The sequence below is a fragment of the Limulus polyphemus genome, unplaced genomic scaffold, assembly GCF_000517525.1.
Source record: "Limulus polyphemus unplaced genomic scaffold, Limulus_polyphemus-2.1.2 Scaffold40, whole genome shotgun sequence".
Lineage (NCBI taxonomy): Eukaryota > Metazoa > Arthropoda > Merostomata > Xiphosura > Limulidae > Limulus > Limulus polyphemus.
Genome location: NW_013665650.1, coordinates 609,734 through 627,072, shown reverse-complemented (window position 1 = coordinate 627,072; position 17,339 = coordinate 609,734). Strand labels below are relative to the sequence as shown.

The 17,339-nt window shown below is 33.7% G+C and overlaps 1 protein-coding gene across 1 annotated transcript; it reads right to left on the bottom strand.

Moving 5' to 3' along the window:
- Nucleotides 1-13,585: 13,585 nt before the first annotated feature.
- LOC106461729 (mRNA decay activator protein ZFP36L1-like) lies at nt 13,586-15,289 on the bottom strand. Its single transcript, XM_013921580.2, has 2 exons — nt 15,137-15,289; nt 13,586-14,889 (listed from the first exon to the last, which is right to left on the bottom strand). The coding sequence occupies exons 1-2, from the start codon at nt 15,188-15,190 to the stop codon at nt 13,771-13,773; spliced, it is 1,173 nt and encodes a 390-aa protein (XP_013777034.1). The 5' UTR covers nt 15,191-15,289; the 3' UTR covers nt 13,586-13,770.
- Between the last annotated feature and the right edge of the window lie 2,050 nt (nt 15,290-17,339).

Sequence of the window (17,339 nt, the reverse complement as noted above, 5' to 3'; positions counted from 1 at the left end):
AGGATCTGTGGAAAGTTTCTCAAGATTTGTATGTTCTAGGACTTCACTTTGTGGTTCTTTGGAGAAGTTTGGTACAATGGAAATTGCATTGTTGAGTCGTACTGCGTAATCTGCCATCAAAATAAACAGCATCAACTATGAAAAACGTATGTCCAAAGGCAGCATGGGACTAGAGACATCAAAGTCTGCGGACTTATAATGCTAAAAACTAGGTTTTGATACCCGTGGTGGGCACGGCACAGATATACCATTGTGTAGCTTTGTACTTAACTACAAACAAACAAAGTTATATAGCGCAATTAAATTATTTTGACGTGAATGTTATTGTTCGGAATCTTGATTTCTGAATGGCATAAATAAACAGGACTACATATTTGTATGCTAATAACGTTTCCTGATTTTCCCACCTTAATGTTAGTTAGAACATATTTCTCACTGAATGATTTATATGATCATTTTTCCGCGTTATTGAAATAAGAAATAGGCTGAAGTATCTACGTGCGTGGTTTATCATACCTTTATATTATGATAGTTTCATTTACAAATGAAGTTTTATCTTATTTCTATTGGCTTTAGATTAATATATTTTAGTAATCATAAAACAATGATGAAACAATTAACCAAAACTGGGATTTTCTATCAGTATATGAAGTACAGACGTGAAAGAAAAAAATAATGAAAACGAAAAGTTTTTATAAGTTAGTTTTGCCATAGGTTTATTGCTATGGGTTATGTTTTGGATAAATTATTTATACATATACGAAGGTTAGTCCAATTAAAATACGCTAGTGCTTGAGACAGAATTACCATCCATAGCTTTAAATTTGATGTAATTCGTGAATAATGATGTAAAATGTTATGTAATTATTCGTTACTTAATAAAAAATTGATACGAATCATAACGTTTTCTCTTATTAGCAAAACTGAAAGCTCCTCATTTTCTTAATTATTTAAATGTTTAGTGTTTTACGATTAGAACTCCCTTCTAGGTATTAATATTTCGTGGTCATTGTTCAGGAGCTAAAATTCACTGACTCTTTCGAAAGAGATTAGCAAAACTAAGTTATGGACCGTGTTTCAGTTGCATTGGTTAAAATCAGCCAACTCTTTTTCGAGTTTGAAATAACAATTCCAAATCATATGTCATGTTTCAAAAACTGTAAAGAAATCATTCAAATTAATGTATGCGAACATAGTTTGTATGGTCAAAGTTTCAGCTAAACAAACGTCATCACACCCTCTAAATTGTGTCCGTATACGTACGAAACATTTAAAAGGTGTAAAAAAAACATCAGATGTCATCAACATGCACCATTTTTAGTGAAAATTACAACGTTTCCTCGAGAGGGCATGCATCCGAACTCCTGTGGCTTCAACACTCATTTTCTTCTCTCTTCAAATGTAGCACCCCTTTATAGATTTCTGGTAATGCCCCTTCTCACAGTCACAAAAATATTTATAGTCTAAGCTATGAATTACAGACTCGTGTACGGCATCATAATTTCTACATTGTTGACATTTCTAATACTAGTGTCTAATTTTTAAACCTTTTTATCAGTAATAATTCTCGAACTCTAGAAACATCAAGTATTTAGTCCTAAAACTTAAGCACCCCTCGAACCAAGATCTGGATATCTTAATCATTCACTTATCTAAATTGTTGACACGTCTGACATTACAATATTTTATACTCCTCAAAGTTCTACTGTGGATTTCTTTTTTTTTATTTGTTGGTTTAGATATAACCCAAAGGCTTGATTGGGCGATGATTTAGTTGATATTTAGGATATCTATAGTAATGAGTGAACATATAAATGATATTACGTATATCATTTTATTTCATTTTTATTTTGCCTTAAGACTGGAAAAGAACGAACGAGTCATACTCATCGCTGAAACGACGTTTACACATAATATGAAAAAAATTCTGAAGTGACAGTTTTGGGTTTTAGTAACTAAAAACAGACAACAAAGTCTTTAATTGAGTTTTAAGCCACTCGTGAAACTCAGTCATAAACATTGTAATTGGTAAAACTTATGTCATAATTAATTGTCAACATAAGTAAAGTCTTTTAGTGTTACAACATCGTTTTGTCAGTGTTTGTAAGCTAGAACTAATCAATAATTTTGACTAGGCGGTTATACGCGTAATATATACTGATGCTTTTAGTTCTTGTTGTCTGGACCTAGTCATAATTCTTAAAGGCAGGCAAGAAGAGGGTGGGAGAATATCGGTTTAGCTATATCACGCCCACTTCTGGAAACGTTCCATATATAAAAGTACAGTGTCCCTATTTGCGTTTTCTTCACAGTCTACAAGTACAATTTGAAGTCAAAGTTCCTTATATTTCGTGCCATTGACCTAGCCCTGTTAAACAGCGCTATTGTTGATACCAATCGCAGACAAAACGACACACTAACCTCAATCCACAGCCTCGCTTCGCTAGAGGTGGTTGTTTTGGAGGTCACAAATGAAGAACTTAGCTGTCGAATATTTTTATATGTCTTTTTCAACAGGTGTACTTGAACAGGCACCAGAGGGCTATTTAGAATTATCCCTCCCTTCTCAATCTGGCATTAAAGAAAAAATAAAAAAGGAGATAAAATAACCTGCAAAGTTTTAGCGACACTGACCGTCCTATGTTTAGATATCGAATAAATTACTCTTTAGCACGTGTCTGATGTGTTAGAGGTTCAAAATCAAAACGAACACTCTTTAGTATTATTCCATAAAAACCGGTGGCTAATTCTTTAAACAAAATATTTTGGCATCTGGTAAGAATCCAGATGTATGGATGAATTCAGATCCAAAAGGTGGAAACTTTCCTTTAATGATGAACAATACGATCACAGAAGTGGAGAACAACAGCATATTTATTGAATGTTTCGGAACATACGCATTCCATCTTCAGCAACATTCCTACACTAAGCACAAAACTATAATTAAAAATGATAATCTGAATCTTAAATTGAAGCTTATGTACTAACATAAACATTTGTTAGGGCAATATTAAGACTAAAAGTGGAGAAGAATTGTAAAAAACAATGAATGAACTTGAACATAGACCCACACTAAATAAATTAGTTTCTATATACCTCATGAGAAATATTAAAACAAGCTTAACTGAACAGACAAGACTGTATTTATTAATCAAAATCTCCCCAACTTAATAATAACTCAACTTCTACTGAATTAAGCTTGTTTTAATTTTATGTAGATAATATGTAAAGTATGGTAGTTTTGTTTACCAAATGTAATTGACTACCCTGTAATTCTATGTGAAATATAGTAGTTTTGTACACCAGCTATAAGAGACTACCTTGTAATTAATTCTACGCGAAATACGATAGTTTTGTACAACAGGTATAAGATACTAAACTGTGATTAATTCTTTATGAAATATGGTAGATCTATACACAATTTTAAATGACTATCATGTAAATATAAGTGAAATATGGTAATTTTGTGCACCAGTTATATACGACTACCCTGTATTCTTTGTGAACTATGTAAGTTTTGGTCACATGCAAAGAAACAATCAAATAAATTCATTTTAAAACACGCTGCCCTAACCTGTTGGAAACTCTATAGATTTCATTAAAATAGCCACTGACATTTATTAAGCGAATCACATTCAGAGCTTATTGTCGTTGTCAGACGTTCTCTGTCTTCTCGAGTTTCACTAAGGTTGACTGTGCAAGAAATGTAAAGTTTATCGATAATTATTTACTGAAATATGGTAGATGTTAAACACTGTGATCACTAGGAGGAGCGGCAATTATATCATGATCAGATTTTCTAAAAACGTATAGAATATCTTGAAGACAATTTGCAAAAATATAGTGGATCCTAATATTTGTACAGTTAATTTTCAGGACTTTTAGTAATGAAGACAGAGAAAAAAAATCTTTACTCTACAGATGATATTAAAAAAAAACTTTATTTCAGCCAACGTTGCTGCTTCATGAGAGCTAGTTAGTACGAGAACTGTTATACGATCTTTAGAATTCACTAAACTACATTTACAGTTACTATGATCTGATATATTTACATTTACAGTCTTTAAATACACTGTACTTCTTTCTAACTTTATTTCCAAAATGCCTAAATCCTTCCTGTATGCATTACAACTTTTGGTGTTTTTCAGAATTTCTAGTGCATACTGGAAGGATTTAAAAATTTTGGAAACAAAGCTGGTGTATTTAAAGAATGTAAATGTAAATATGTCGGATCATAGTAAATGTATATGTAGCTTAGTGAATTCTAAAGACCGTATACTAAGTGTAGTGTATCCTATAAGTATACGATTTTCACTTCTGTTTTCTCTTGTGTAAATAAATGTGACACCGCTTCGGTATGCTTGTTTGTAGAGCATGAAATATAACTGAAGCATGTGGCACCAAAGTTATGCATCGTTTTCTTGTTCAGTCTACTACGTACAACAAATAAAGAGGACAGTTTACTGGATAAACCTAGCTAGACTAAAAATGTCCAACAAATAGGTCGTCAAGCTGGCACACTCAAAACTAAAACTTATGAAGAACTTGGCTGGAGAAACGTTATTATGCATTTTTCTTTTTTCTTTTTTTGTAGTAGAAACCCGTAATTTATTGAAATTATGCTTAGCTTATTATAATGTAATATCACACCTTTTCGATAAGCCTAAGGGTTTATAACACTTAAATTTAGAGCTTTAACCCCGCGACGGATATATCGCAGATAGCTGTTGAGTAGCTTTAAGATAAAACAAACAAATAAACATAACTTAGGTGCTGTACGTCATGAAAAGTTTTATCCTAAGAACGTCTAGTATACATAGCTTATGTAATTAGTACTTCAACTAATTATCTATGCTTTGCATGCTATTATTTTTGTGTTAAGTAAATTAAAAGGTAACATACCGCAAGTCAAGGTATAGAGAATACTGTGGAAAAACTCAATTTTGGGTAATATACCAGGAATGAGACGATACATTGTGGGTGAAAACCTTTATTGGTTATTCTTCGAAACATATTTTATATTCGGTAAAAAAAAGAGAAGGTATTCCAGCTTTACAGCAGAAAGGAGACTATTTCATTACAGATTATTACAGATGATGTAAGAAAAATCATAATGTTGATAACGATATTAAATCGAATAAAATCAAATTAGTGTTACAAAAGATAACTAGAGAGCAAATATGCAATGGTTAGTTAAATCCTGCACAATAATTTTTTTCCCTTAATTACTCGTCCCTGAATTTATACTCTTAACAACAATGGAAGCGCGAAAAAGTAGCCAGACTGATCCATTTCATCTCATCCTGCATGGCAACAGTCCGTCATTACATAAGGAGTGACTTTCTAGAAAAAAAAGTGCTAACCATTATGCAATCAGGTTGTTAGATATACGAAACAACAAATGTTGGCTATCCTCTTCTCGCCTCTTTCCGAACTATTGTATAGACAGATGCGGAATTACGGGTTTGTGGTTCCTACACTGTAAAGGAAGTAACTTGTATATTAAATGTATGTATTCTACTAATAAAATTTAAGCATCAAAACACGTAGATTCCATTTGAGACTGTAGGTCAGAGTAAAATATATATATATATATATATCTGTGTAAAATAAAATAAATTTTGTTCAAAATTATTTATGATTTTACACAAGTGTCCATAGAAGAATTTTTACTATGTATTCTACGTTATAGAAAGATGAGGTCATGGTGATAAATCACCACAGTTGTATCTTCTGATCCCTGGTATTAATCAACAGGTCCCACTGGCAGCAAAATACAACAAATAAAGTGTACTTGAAATACTATTGTACACTCTTTTAACAAGAGTTATAGAAAGATGAGGTCATGGTGATAAATCACCACAGTTGTATCTTCTGATCCCTGGTATTAATCAACAGGTCCCACTGGCAGCAAAATACAACAAATAAAGTGTACTTGAAATACTATTGTATACTCTTTTAACAAGAAACCCATATTGGGACAGTAAAGAATAACATTATTAAAGATGTAAACATACTTATTATGGTATAGTATCACATCATTTTTCTCATTAACAGTCATGCTTCCTCAACTCTGGCTTCATATATCATAAGTATTTTCATATAAAAACGGTAAAGGCAGTGTGAAAATTATTATGATTGTATGGTTACACGCTAGAGGTGTTTTTAGCATTATCCAAAGTATAGGCCCTCCTTCCAATTATGGAGTCCTGTCACAGCACGTCTGTCAGTATGCAGTCTATGTAACATGATGTCGTTCCTAATTTAGAACCACCAACCACAGAGAGGTAACCTAGTGCTAGTTTTTTATATGCATTATAAGTTATTAATTAATTAATCTATTTATTATTATTTCATTTAATAAAGAGGATTACACTTTTGATATAAAGAAATGGGGATCCAGACTGCTAACTGCTGCTCGACACTAGTAACAGGGCAAACAAACACCAACAAATCTAGTAACAACAACCTGGTATATAATTGCATAAGCTATGCAAATGAATCCAAGATAACCACTGTATCCTCAAAATAACTTGAAATTAATGAGAACATTATTATCTTTAAGAAAAGGTATAAAGGCCTAACTAGATAAGCCGGGCGATTTGTATCTCTTTAATATAATATAATATAGTTTTTGAAGACAGCAAAGTTATGTATTTTGCTTAAGAGAAATCGGGCCTAATGAATTATTGCTGTTAGTTGTCTGTTACTTAAAGATGCATGTAAAGCTGATTTCAATTTGTTTTTTACTTATTAATATATTGTATCGTCGAACAGTTATGATTAGATTGTTAGCAAATACATTCGTACGTTCAAAAACTTAATAATGTTATAACTATGTTTTAGATAACGTTTCTAGTCTATATGCTAGATTTTTCAAACATCCTTCTATCCTCTTCCTTTTTATTTTTATTATTTCAACTTCTGGTGTCTGATGTGATGAATTAACCAAACGAAATAGATTTACATCTAATCATATGTTTCTGAAGGAGTTGGAAGAGCTTCAGTGCATCAGTTGGTTCACTAAATTATGCTGTTGGTAGTATTTTTGTGGCAATTTACTGGAAAAACCTAGCAAAACGAAAAATGTCCAACAAGTAGGTCGCCAAGCTGTCACACTCAAAATTAAACCACTTCTGAAGTACTTGGTTGGAGAAACAAGCAGAAGGTTGAAAAACAAATATATTGACTGTATAGCATACGTGTGATAGAAAAAATAAACAAGTTGGGGTTATTTTAAAAAATAGCAAGCCAAAAGAAAATATTAAAGCATGCACATATATACATATATTGGGAAATTAAAACTGTAATAGATAATTTAAATTGCAACTATGAAATATTCATGACCATTTCATAACATTCGTTTTTGAGTTATAAAACTACCGAGGAAAGAAACTGAAATAAAAAGAAATAGTTTGTGTGTCTCCTGTTATGGTTCCGGCCTTTCATGTAATTTACAGACACGTGACTCTCGTGCATCTGCCAAACCCCATACACGTTACACTAGCAGGTACAACAGCAGTAATGAAAGTATTATACACGTGTTTGTAAACGTTGCACCTGTTAGACTGACTGGCGTAATATAAAATGTGATTTTGTACATCAAATAACAAGTTAGACCCTCAAGAGATAGTCATCCAGCGTAGATGCAAATATGTTCATTCACCCAGTTATTAGTCTTTAACTTTCCAGTAATTTTTATCATGGTACTCTAACATTAGTTACGGTTTTTAAAAGAGATTGTGCATTTTATTGTATACTTTATTTTCTTCCATATTTTATGATGTTTTATCTCCTCTTTTATTCTCCGATTTTTGTATTCCTAAAAGTAGTTTCATTTCAGATATGGTAAATAAAACCACAAACGTTTAAATTCAATTATTTAATTGTACATCAATCTGACTATAAATCTGTAACTTTTTTCACCAAACAAACTATTTATTTATTTTTTATTTTTTTATTGGTCACTCACTCATTTATGCCTTTTTTTTCCCACTCTCTTTTTAATGGATGGAAAATTTTCATTATTTCCTTAATCAAGCTTTTGCACGATCTGGGATCGAACACATGCATGCGCTCTACAATCTGAGCCACACACAGTTACCCCACAATTACTCGTACAACCTACCTGATTCCAGATTCCTCCCATCTTACAAACAAGATCCATCCTCTGGCCTAATCTCAAAGTGTGGGAAGCCCTTCGTTTGGCGCCAGTTTTTTTTTTGTTGTTGTTGTTGTTTTTTCTGTGGCAATCTATTGTGTTTTTTTTTTGTTGTTGTTGTTGTCTTTTTTCATTGGGAATAATTTCTATACTCCTTACACGTCAAGAGAGCATTACAATCGTAAATAAAAAGTTAACTCTGTAGCTACTGCTAGTAACACACATTTTATGAACTCAAACTACCTGGATATCTTACTGCCTAAAGCATCTGATAAATTGAGATAAAAAACACTTATTTAGCTTCTTTTCTTTATTGGTGGTCTTTATGGCTCCTTAATGAAAATGTACGCGATAATTTACTTAAAATCCTATGAATAAATGTCACTGTTATACCATCGTGAATTTAAACATGTGCATTTTTTTATAAATCCAATGACGTGGATATTACTGGTAACATCACAATAATCATCAACTACGTATCATTAAAGAACAAAATAAAACACAGTGCAGCTTTTTTGGGCGTATTTTGTTTGTTTGTTCTCTATATTAAATGAAGCAAAAAAAATGTCTCTCGCGTAATCTTGGCCGGTTGTGTCCTATTAGTTTAACGTGCCCAAACTGTGAATCTAAGAATTCATTGTTCGATGCCGTCTGCCGCAAAAATGCGCTTCGTAGTTTGGAGCTGTGAGTTCATTATAATAGTGACGGTCAAATAGCACTGTTCGGTCAGATAAGAGTAGCCCAACTAGTACTGTTGACCAGCTGCTTTTCCTCTAGTCTGTCAATTCAATATTAAGGAGGGCTATGCGCAGGTAGCCCTTTGTGTCACTTTGCCCGAAAATTCTGAAACAAACCTCTCGTCTTTGATTTAGTGGAAGATGAAACGTCTATGTTATGGGCATAGACTCGTTCATACACTGTACGTGTAAACCGTAAAAGTTACGGTTTACATGTACAGTGTATGAACGAGTTACGGTTTAAATGTACAGTGTATGAACGAGGTTCATACTTTATTTATAGAACATTCAGAAAGTACGTTTTAATATATTGATACTAAAAGAGTTACTAGTAATACAGGATTATACAATTAACTGTTATTAACATATCCAGTACTTTTTAAAGGTTTTAATCCATGAATTTAATGCCAGTTTCTACACTCAGGAGAACGTTCTTTGATCGAAACAATAATAACGTGAATCGCAATACGTTTGGACTAGCAGGCGTTGTATTATTAAATATCCCTCAGTGGCTTAGGGGCAATTCGGTTTCCTTTCCCGCGGTGGGCAGAGTATAGATAGTCCATTGTGACCTTAACAACAAACAAAAAAATAAAATAACGTATTGTTAAATATGTTACTAATTGTATTTTAATTACTGTAAAATAATTATGTTGCGAAAAACAATGATATATATAAACTCTTGACTTCATGAACAATTCTTTAAACAATAACTCTAAAATCGCAAACATAACCCTCAGCAAAATAAGCATAAAGAAAACGTTATTCGTTATGGACAGACTGACTGAAAAAATCTCTGCAAAGAGTATTTTATTTCCATAAGATCATTCTGTTTATTATTTTCATTTGTTTGTTTGTCATTAAGCACAAAGCTACACAATGGGTTATCTGTGATCTGCTCACCAATGGTATCGAAACTCAGTTTCTAGCGTTGTAAGTACGCAGACATGCCGCTGTGCCACCGAGGGGGCATTATTTTCATATCAGGAACGCAACAATTTCATTTAAAAATATCTCTCCTATTTAAGCTCGATTCTATTCTTCGCCCTTACGACACTAAAATTCGGGTTTCGGTCCTAGCAGTGAGTATAGCACAGTTAGCCTATTGTGTAGTTTGGTGTTTACCTCTAAAAGGTGACGCATTCATGATAAATATAAAGGTTTTAAATATCATGTTTTTTTCAGTGTTTTCCTCTTTGTATGATTCTCAGCAAAGCATTCAGTGATCGCCTTAACTCATATTATTCAATGAGTTTTTTATTCCTCTTATCTTTAAATATATATAAGCATGTTTTGGAATTTTATAAAATATATATTCACTTGTAAAAATACGGATGTCTTTTTTCACCTTCATAAAACTCGCAGGAGAAATTTTGTTTCAATAATGTGCTCAAGTTTTGGGAGAAAGATTATACTTACTATACAGCGAGAGCGTGATAAGCCGGCCTAGCAACAAGTGAATAACAACAGTGTGCTCAATTACCACTTGCAAGCTTAGCCACGAGTTAACTCTCTAGTCTCGTTGGGCGGGGAATGCAGCCCAAAATAGCACCAGACGGCTGGTGTTTCCCTTTAGTAGGTGTTCAGTTTCCAACAATCTAACTAGTCCAGCTTCTTCTTTTTTATTTGTGTATAATATTTATAACTGAAGTCCAAAAGCATTTATAAGTCAACCACCACTGCTTATAATACGTTATATTTAGGATAAAAAACAAATCTGTAGTTCTGTGATGTATACAAAGTAGATAATAATAAATAAAAAAAATCAGGAACCTGCTGTCAAAGGCGTTCAACTGATATCTGCATTCGTTATATATAAACAAAGAAGCGGTTCCTCATTATTATACGTTTTGAACCGCTGAACATCCCCTGGGCTTCCAACCTGCCTATAACTTAGCATCCTATACCGTTATGAGACGGAAGAACCCTATGACATATCACAATCTGATGAAACTCGTCCACAAACGAACATAATAGTATGACTTCTCAATATCCCGTCCAGAGTCAATAAAAAACTTTGTTAATAGAGAGCGCTCTCCAAAGTTCCTGTATTATATAGTTTTATATGTATTATTCTTTGCAGTACACATATTACAGTAGAACATGCAACCAACTGAAAAATATTTTTCTAACCGAAACCTCGCTAATGACGTCACATAATTCATCATTCACAGTTGTAGATGTAAAATGATGCGAATTTCTAATTCTTCTGATCTGAAGGAATGCATTTTTTTGTGTGTGTGCAGCACACGTTGGGACTTTATTTCAAGTGAATTAAATGAAAGATGCTCTTTAAAAAAAAAATCTAACCGACTTAATTACTAAACTTCTCTATCACTTTGCTAGTTGCAATATAACTGTTTTTTTCAATGTTCACCTTTATGGACTAACATTACATGAACTAATAAAATCATGATACAGGGATATATAATGACTGCTAGTGGTATTGTAAAATTATTTCCATGTAAGTTATTGAAAGCAAATAATTTCGTTCTTTATTCAAAAATAGATTGGCGAAACACATACACAAATACGTAGAAACATCTCGTTAAAACAATTGGTTAGTAGGAGCTTACCACGGATTCCCCATTTGGAAGCCATACTTGTTTGACGTCACTAAGGTGTAGTTAAAGAAAGACCCCGTCGATGAAAAGTGTTAAAGAATACAAGATACGTGAATTTTGTTTTATAGTTTATAAATTATCTGATTAGAAGCTTCTAGAAATTATTTTAATATCCTCAGAGCGATCCACCTACGACTCCATCTTACCAGTCATTATGTGGGCCAGACTTAAGCGGGTCAACAACCTTTCCTTTCCTGAGTGTATCTTTTATGTTCTAAACATAAGTCTAAGTTGTCATCGCCCTCTTTCCTTGACTTCGCTCAACAACAAGTCTCTAACGTGTGGCAAATTTTAGGTCAGGATTCCAGTTGTAATCCATATATTATAATGACACTGACCTACATTAAATTTTCGCCTCATTGCCTTTGCTAGACTGCTTGACAGCCGTTTTTAGTAATAAAATGTATAAATAATTATTATATTGGTACCAATATAATAATTATTTATATATTTTATATGTAGAAAAACTCTACCTTTATTTCTATCAAAGAGAAACGAGCAAGATTCTACATTGAAGTACATGTTCTATTATTTTTATTACGTATTTTAGGGTTTTATTCACATTTAAACGTAAATCGCTATTCCCTATTGTGAACTAAGCAATTTAAATTATTGTAATTTTATATTTAACACAGAAAATGCAAGTGAGTTTGATATTTCATTGAGATTAAGACTATGTTTTTCATTCAGTTTTTGTAGAATAAACTTTATTAGGCCTAAAACAATGTATCATGCATATTTAAATTGTGAGCCAGGTCAAAGATAATATCAAAATGATGATGAGCCACATTAGTGAATAAATTACTTGTTTTGAATTATTCTGTAGTATGAAGAAAAATAAAAGTTCGTGCACGTTGTAAAATCGTATTTAGTGTGGGATAAATACCGAGTGGTCAGGAACGTACAAACAACTCACTTGCACGAACAAGTATAAACGTTTCCTAGAGTATTAGCGTAATTTACATTGTTTACGAAATCAATACCAGACTTACCGTTTCGTTAGTTACATTGTTTTCTGTAATTCACTAAGCCTTTTTTTATATATTTCTAAGATGATAATTTTACCGGCTACAAAATTTTGAAGAAGGATCTTTTATATAAAAAAGTACAAATCATGACAATAGCTACACATATGTATTTTTAAATTGTAATTATTAGTGTTTTTAGTAATTTCTGTTTATGACACTCCTTAAACAATCAAAGAAGGGTGAAAGTTGCTATGAGAATTTCAATGTTTAAAAACCAAACAGGACACATTTGAAAATAATTCAAATTTATATTTAATTTTTGGTCAGCATCTGAATACAGAAACTGATATTTTACACACACACATCTACACAATAATATCATAAATAATTTTATATTGGTCCGCGTAACCAGTTATGGAAGATTTGAACTTTTTAAAAAAGACTTAAGGCACTTCATAACGCACCATTTGTTTAAATTAATGCATTCATTAACGCTTTTGTGACCTCAAACACAGAATTGTCCAAATCGAACAAGACGTCAAAATTATCCCAATAACGAAAAAATGAAAATGTATAAACCAAGTCTTCCACTAATCAGTTTTTAAGACTAATCATTAACCCCTTAATGGCATTATAATTAATCACGCTATCATTCACCAACTTAAATATGGGTATCAAACATCTTTCATAAGCTTATTTAGGACGTTTCTTTAAAATAAATAAGTTACATAAATACACGGTATAAAAGTTTCAGACATAGCGTGTTTTGCCTCTTTCGTCAACACACAAAACTCACTTTTAAAATGAAACTACATCTAAGTTTTGCTTCACATATAGATACGACTTTAGTCATCTACTACAAGTATAATACCCAATAATCTAGGTATAATACGGAATATGCAAGCTCTTAAAACCATAAGTCACTTTGTTACGTACAATCAAAGTAATCATTTATCGAATCTCAACTCTTTTCAAATAGCTCATATTTTAAGCAATAAAATGACCTAGTTTACAATGTAATTAAAATAAATACACATCTAATAAGTAAGGCGACGCGAAATATGCATAAACATGGGCCTAAATTAAACTCAATAGCATGAATATTCATGAAATAAAACTGAATTCTCACATATTGTAATATTTGCATAATAAACAACCTTAAAGCTTTTAGGCTTAACTGAGAACTAGAGTTGCGTTGGTCCTAAAACTGTACGTTTCATGCGAAACCTCTAATATACAAAGTATCTTTTTTAATCGAAGCTGGCCAAACTGCTGAAGACTTAATCGAAGCTGGCCAAACTGCTGAAAATTGGAAGGCGAAAAAGACCACGACTGACATCCAGAGGGGAACTGCATGTAGCCGTCCCGGGACTACTAGCCAGACTAACCCCGTCCAGCTCCGACGTGATAGAATCCACTGGCGACGATGGGGCTGGAGGATCACGAGCGATAGAATCCATTATTTCGCAATTTAGGCTCTTCCCTGTAAACATGGCAGGTGTCAAACTTGGCTGCGACCCTCCAAAAATCGGTAAATGATCTTGTTGTTGCGGAGGTGACACGATTGACGTAAAATCTTGAGAAAATGAAAATGCCGTGTTACCATTCGACGGGGCATGGGTTTGTGAAGTTGGCGAAAAGTTCCCAAAGGTATCGTCGTTAAAAAAGCTATTCACAGAAGTTGGACTTCCGCTCATACTGGACGGTGGCGAGAGTTCTCCAGCCGAATCTAGACTAAAACTGCCGAGGGACAAGGCTTTCGGTCTCGAAATAACAGTCACGTCAGCAGAGGAGCATTCATTCTGGCCAAAGTTGTGCATACCTAGTTGAAAATTAGACAGTAGATTCTTTCTTGTTTCTTCACTATAATGTATGAAGTGACATCTGGAACCATATGGACACAGCCCGGTTGTGTGGAATGTACGACACAACTCCGTTTTGTACTTAGGATGTCGGGCTAGGGTACGAAGCTCGTGCATTCCATGGGCAAACTGACATTTATCTCCATACTTACATGTTCCGTTTTCTTCAAATGGACGACATAATTCAGTCTTGTAGCGGGTAGAATTGGTCTGATTAGGCTTGGCTTGGACACTGCTTCTATCCACGGGGTCACTAATTGTTCGGTCAAGCTTACGGAGCTCTCGCCCACCGCTGGATAAATTGAAAATATTGTTGGAAGTACACATATTCGGTATAGAATTAGTACATACTGATAACCCAGGGGAATCTGGCTTCTGACGCATACCGAGTGACGTGGGTGACGGTGGACTGATGTTTACATTTGTTAAAGGATTGGCAGAATTCCTTCTGAAAGTTTGAAAGTTGATGACTGGTGGACTGACTGGTCTCCTGTCCAGCGGGAAGACTGTTTTGTGCGTGTTTATGTTGTTAGATTTCTGGAAATAAATTAAAAAGTATTTGATAAATAATAGTAAAATAAATAATAAAACTAGAAAAGCCGTACTGTTGTTACTAAGTCGTTTAGTGTGCTAAGCAATATACCACTAGTACTACTTAAAATTAAATTTATTTTGAGCTAGTTGTGCTCATTACTCACACTATTCGATTGGCTAAAAAAAAAGTCGTTTGCCAACATAAACACGCCATAAGTAAAAGCTAGTAGAAAATATGTCTTACTCTTACCTTATATAAAACATCATTGCAGTCAAAGAGAGTCGTTACCATAACTGCGGGCATATCGTCGTCGCTCTACAACCATCCGAACTCTTACTCCTCCAGTATGCCTTTTCCACCACCAGTCGCGAAGCTTTTCTATCTATTCACTGAGAATCAAGGATGCTAACGTCAAACGTAGGCGGAACTTTAGTTTCATTTGTCCAATGGTTGAGGCCATTTCTATGACGTTTTTAACGTAAGCTCAACAACGTGCACGGGTGTTTGAATCAAAGGTTTATCATTGGCCAATGAGGTTGACTTATTTAAGTGAAGGTATTAGGAGTTCTGAGTAGGCGTCAGGGGCTAATACCAATAGTAGAAAACGTTACGTAGTTTACGTGAAAACATCACATGGATCTCAAGGTTTGTTTAAGTACATGTTACTATTTTTTCAACATTTTTCTCCCCCTTTTAAGAATATAAATCACATCTTTATTTACTAGCTTAGTAGGTTTTGTTATTAAGCGAAAGGCCTCATCAGCTGTGGCTTACAACAAACAATTATAGTTGAAATGCGATTATACTTTTCGCAACTCAACATTTTAGGTTGTAATCCAGCCGGCTTGATGAGCTCTGTTATTGAGTCAAAAGCTTCGCAAACAGCTGAGTTCCACAGAATGTATAGTTGTAATGTTTTTATACATTCTGCTTATGGAAGAAACGTAATGGATCGATTTAAATTATTATCAATCTTTTTGTGGTATAATGATACAAACTTTCCTCTAAATGTCACGCTCCGCCAGCTTTAAGTGTTTTACAGTTTTAAAACTGCCTTATCTTTTGACTCAATCTCAAGCTAGCATATGCTAATTGCTTTCTAACTAAGTCAACATGATAATGTGATCTTTTCCCGCCTTTTTTCCAGCACCAATACTCAGGCTTATAATAACATCATAAATGCATTGAAATATATTCCCAATCGGCGATACCCGCGTAAATCCTGAAAGGGATCGGAGTTGCTCCTAATAATAATGATAATAATAATGCAAAAAACAAATAAACAGACTTGATAATAAAAAATATATATATATAAAATACCGTACTGGGAAAAGAAAGTAGCTATAGTGACAACATTTTCAGCTTCTGTGATTGGTTCGTTCAAGGTCACTCGTCAGCGGTGGTTTGAAATGCTTGATTTTTGTTGCAGACCCCTTACATACAGAGCGGCTCGTCTTTCACTGTGACATTTGCTGTAAAAAAAGCAACTCGCAAATGGCTAGCAACCACTAGATTGCGGTATATGGTGGGATAACCCTTTCGCATATTACTAGATATTTTTCCCAGCACATTTTTCATTTGTAAGCTGAAAAGTTTAACCAGTGAAATAAATTATGTTTTGTTTTAACCTTTGCTTCTGTATTATGACACCAGTAAGATTGTAGTTTAATTACGCACTGTTTAAACCGTAAAATTGATAAACATCAGATCAATGTGTTTCAATGCCTAGATAAAAAGAAAACTAAATTCATTTTATTCAAAGGAAGGTTTACCTAAGTAAGGTTTCATCTAAGACTCGCTCTAGTGGGGGAGCCAGGGGGCCAGTTCCTCTGAAATGTCGCTGTCACCATGCTACTGTCGTTTATTAATCTAATTTTAGACTTATTTTCGGTTTGGCCACACTAAGAAAAGCTGGAGCAGGGACTGATTTCGACAACTGAAATTAAAATATAAAACTTTTCCGTATGTTCGTGTGAGCACGACCACGTGCAGCAAATCAGCCATTTCAAACTGTGTGTTTCTGATTCTATTTTGTAACGTTTGAACTGAAACACTTTCAGGTTTTTACGTTACAGTTATATTATATATTAGCTGGAGTACCAGTGCTCTGGACGGAAGTTATGTAAATTCATGATTAATGAAAGGTTATCCTTGGACATGAAAAGGTGCTTCCCTTATATGTAATTGTAAAAAACGCAAACACTCATAAAAACCACAAAACACAAAATGAGAAACCGCAGATTTGAATGTATCTCCACATAGATCCAACAAACATTCATGCCAAATGTGGTGGAGATTCATCAACAGGGGGCGAAGTAGTGGTAACAAACAAAAACAAAAAAAAAACACGCACCCCCCCCCCCACCTACCTAACTAACTACTACAACTAACAACTAAACGTAAATTAAACGTTAAGTTAACGTTACGTACCGTACCCGTACGTACGTACGTA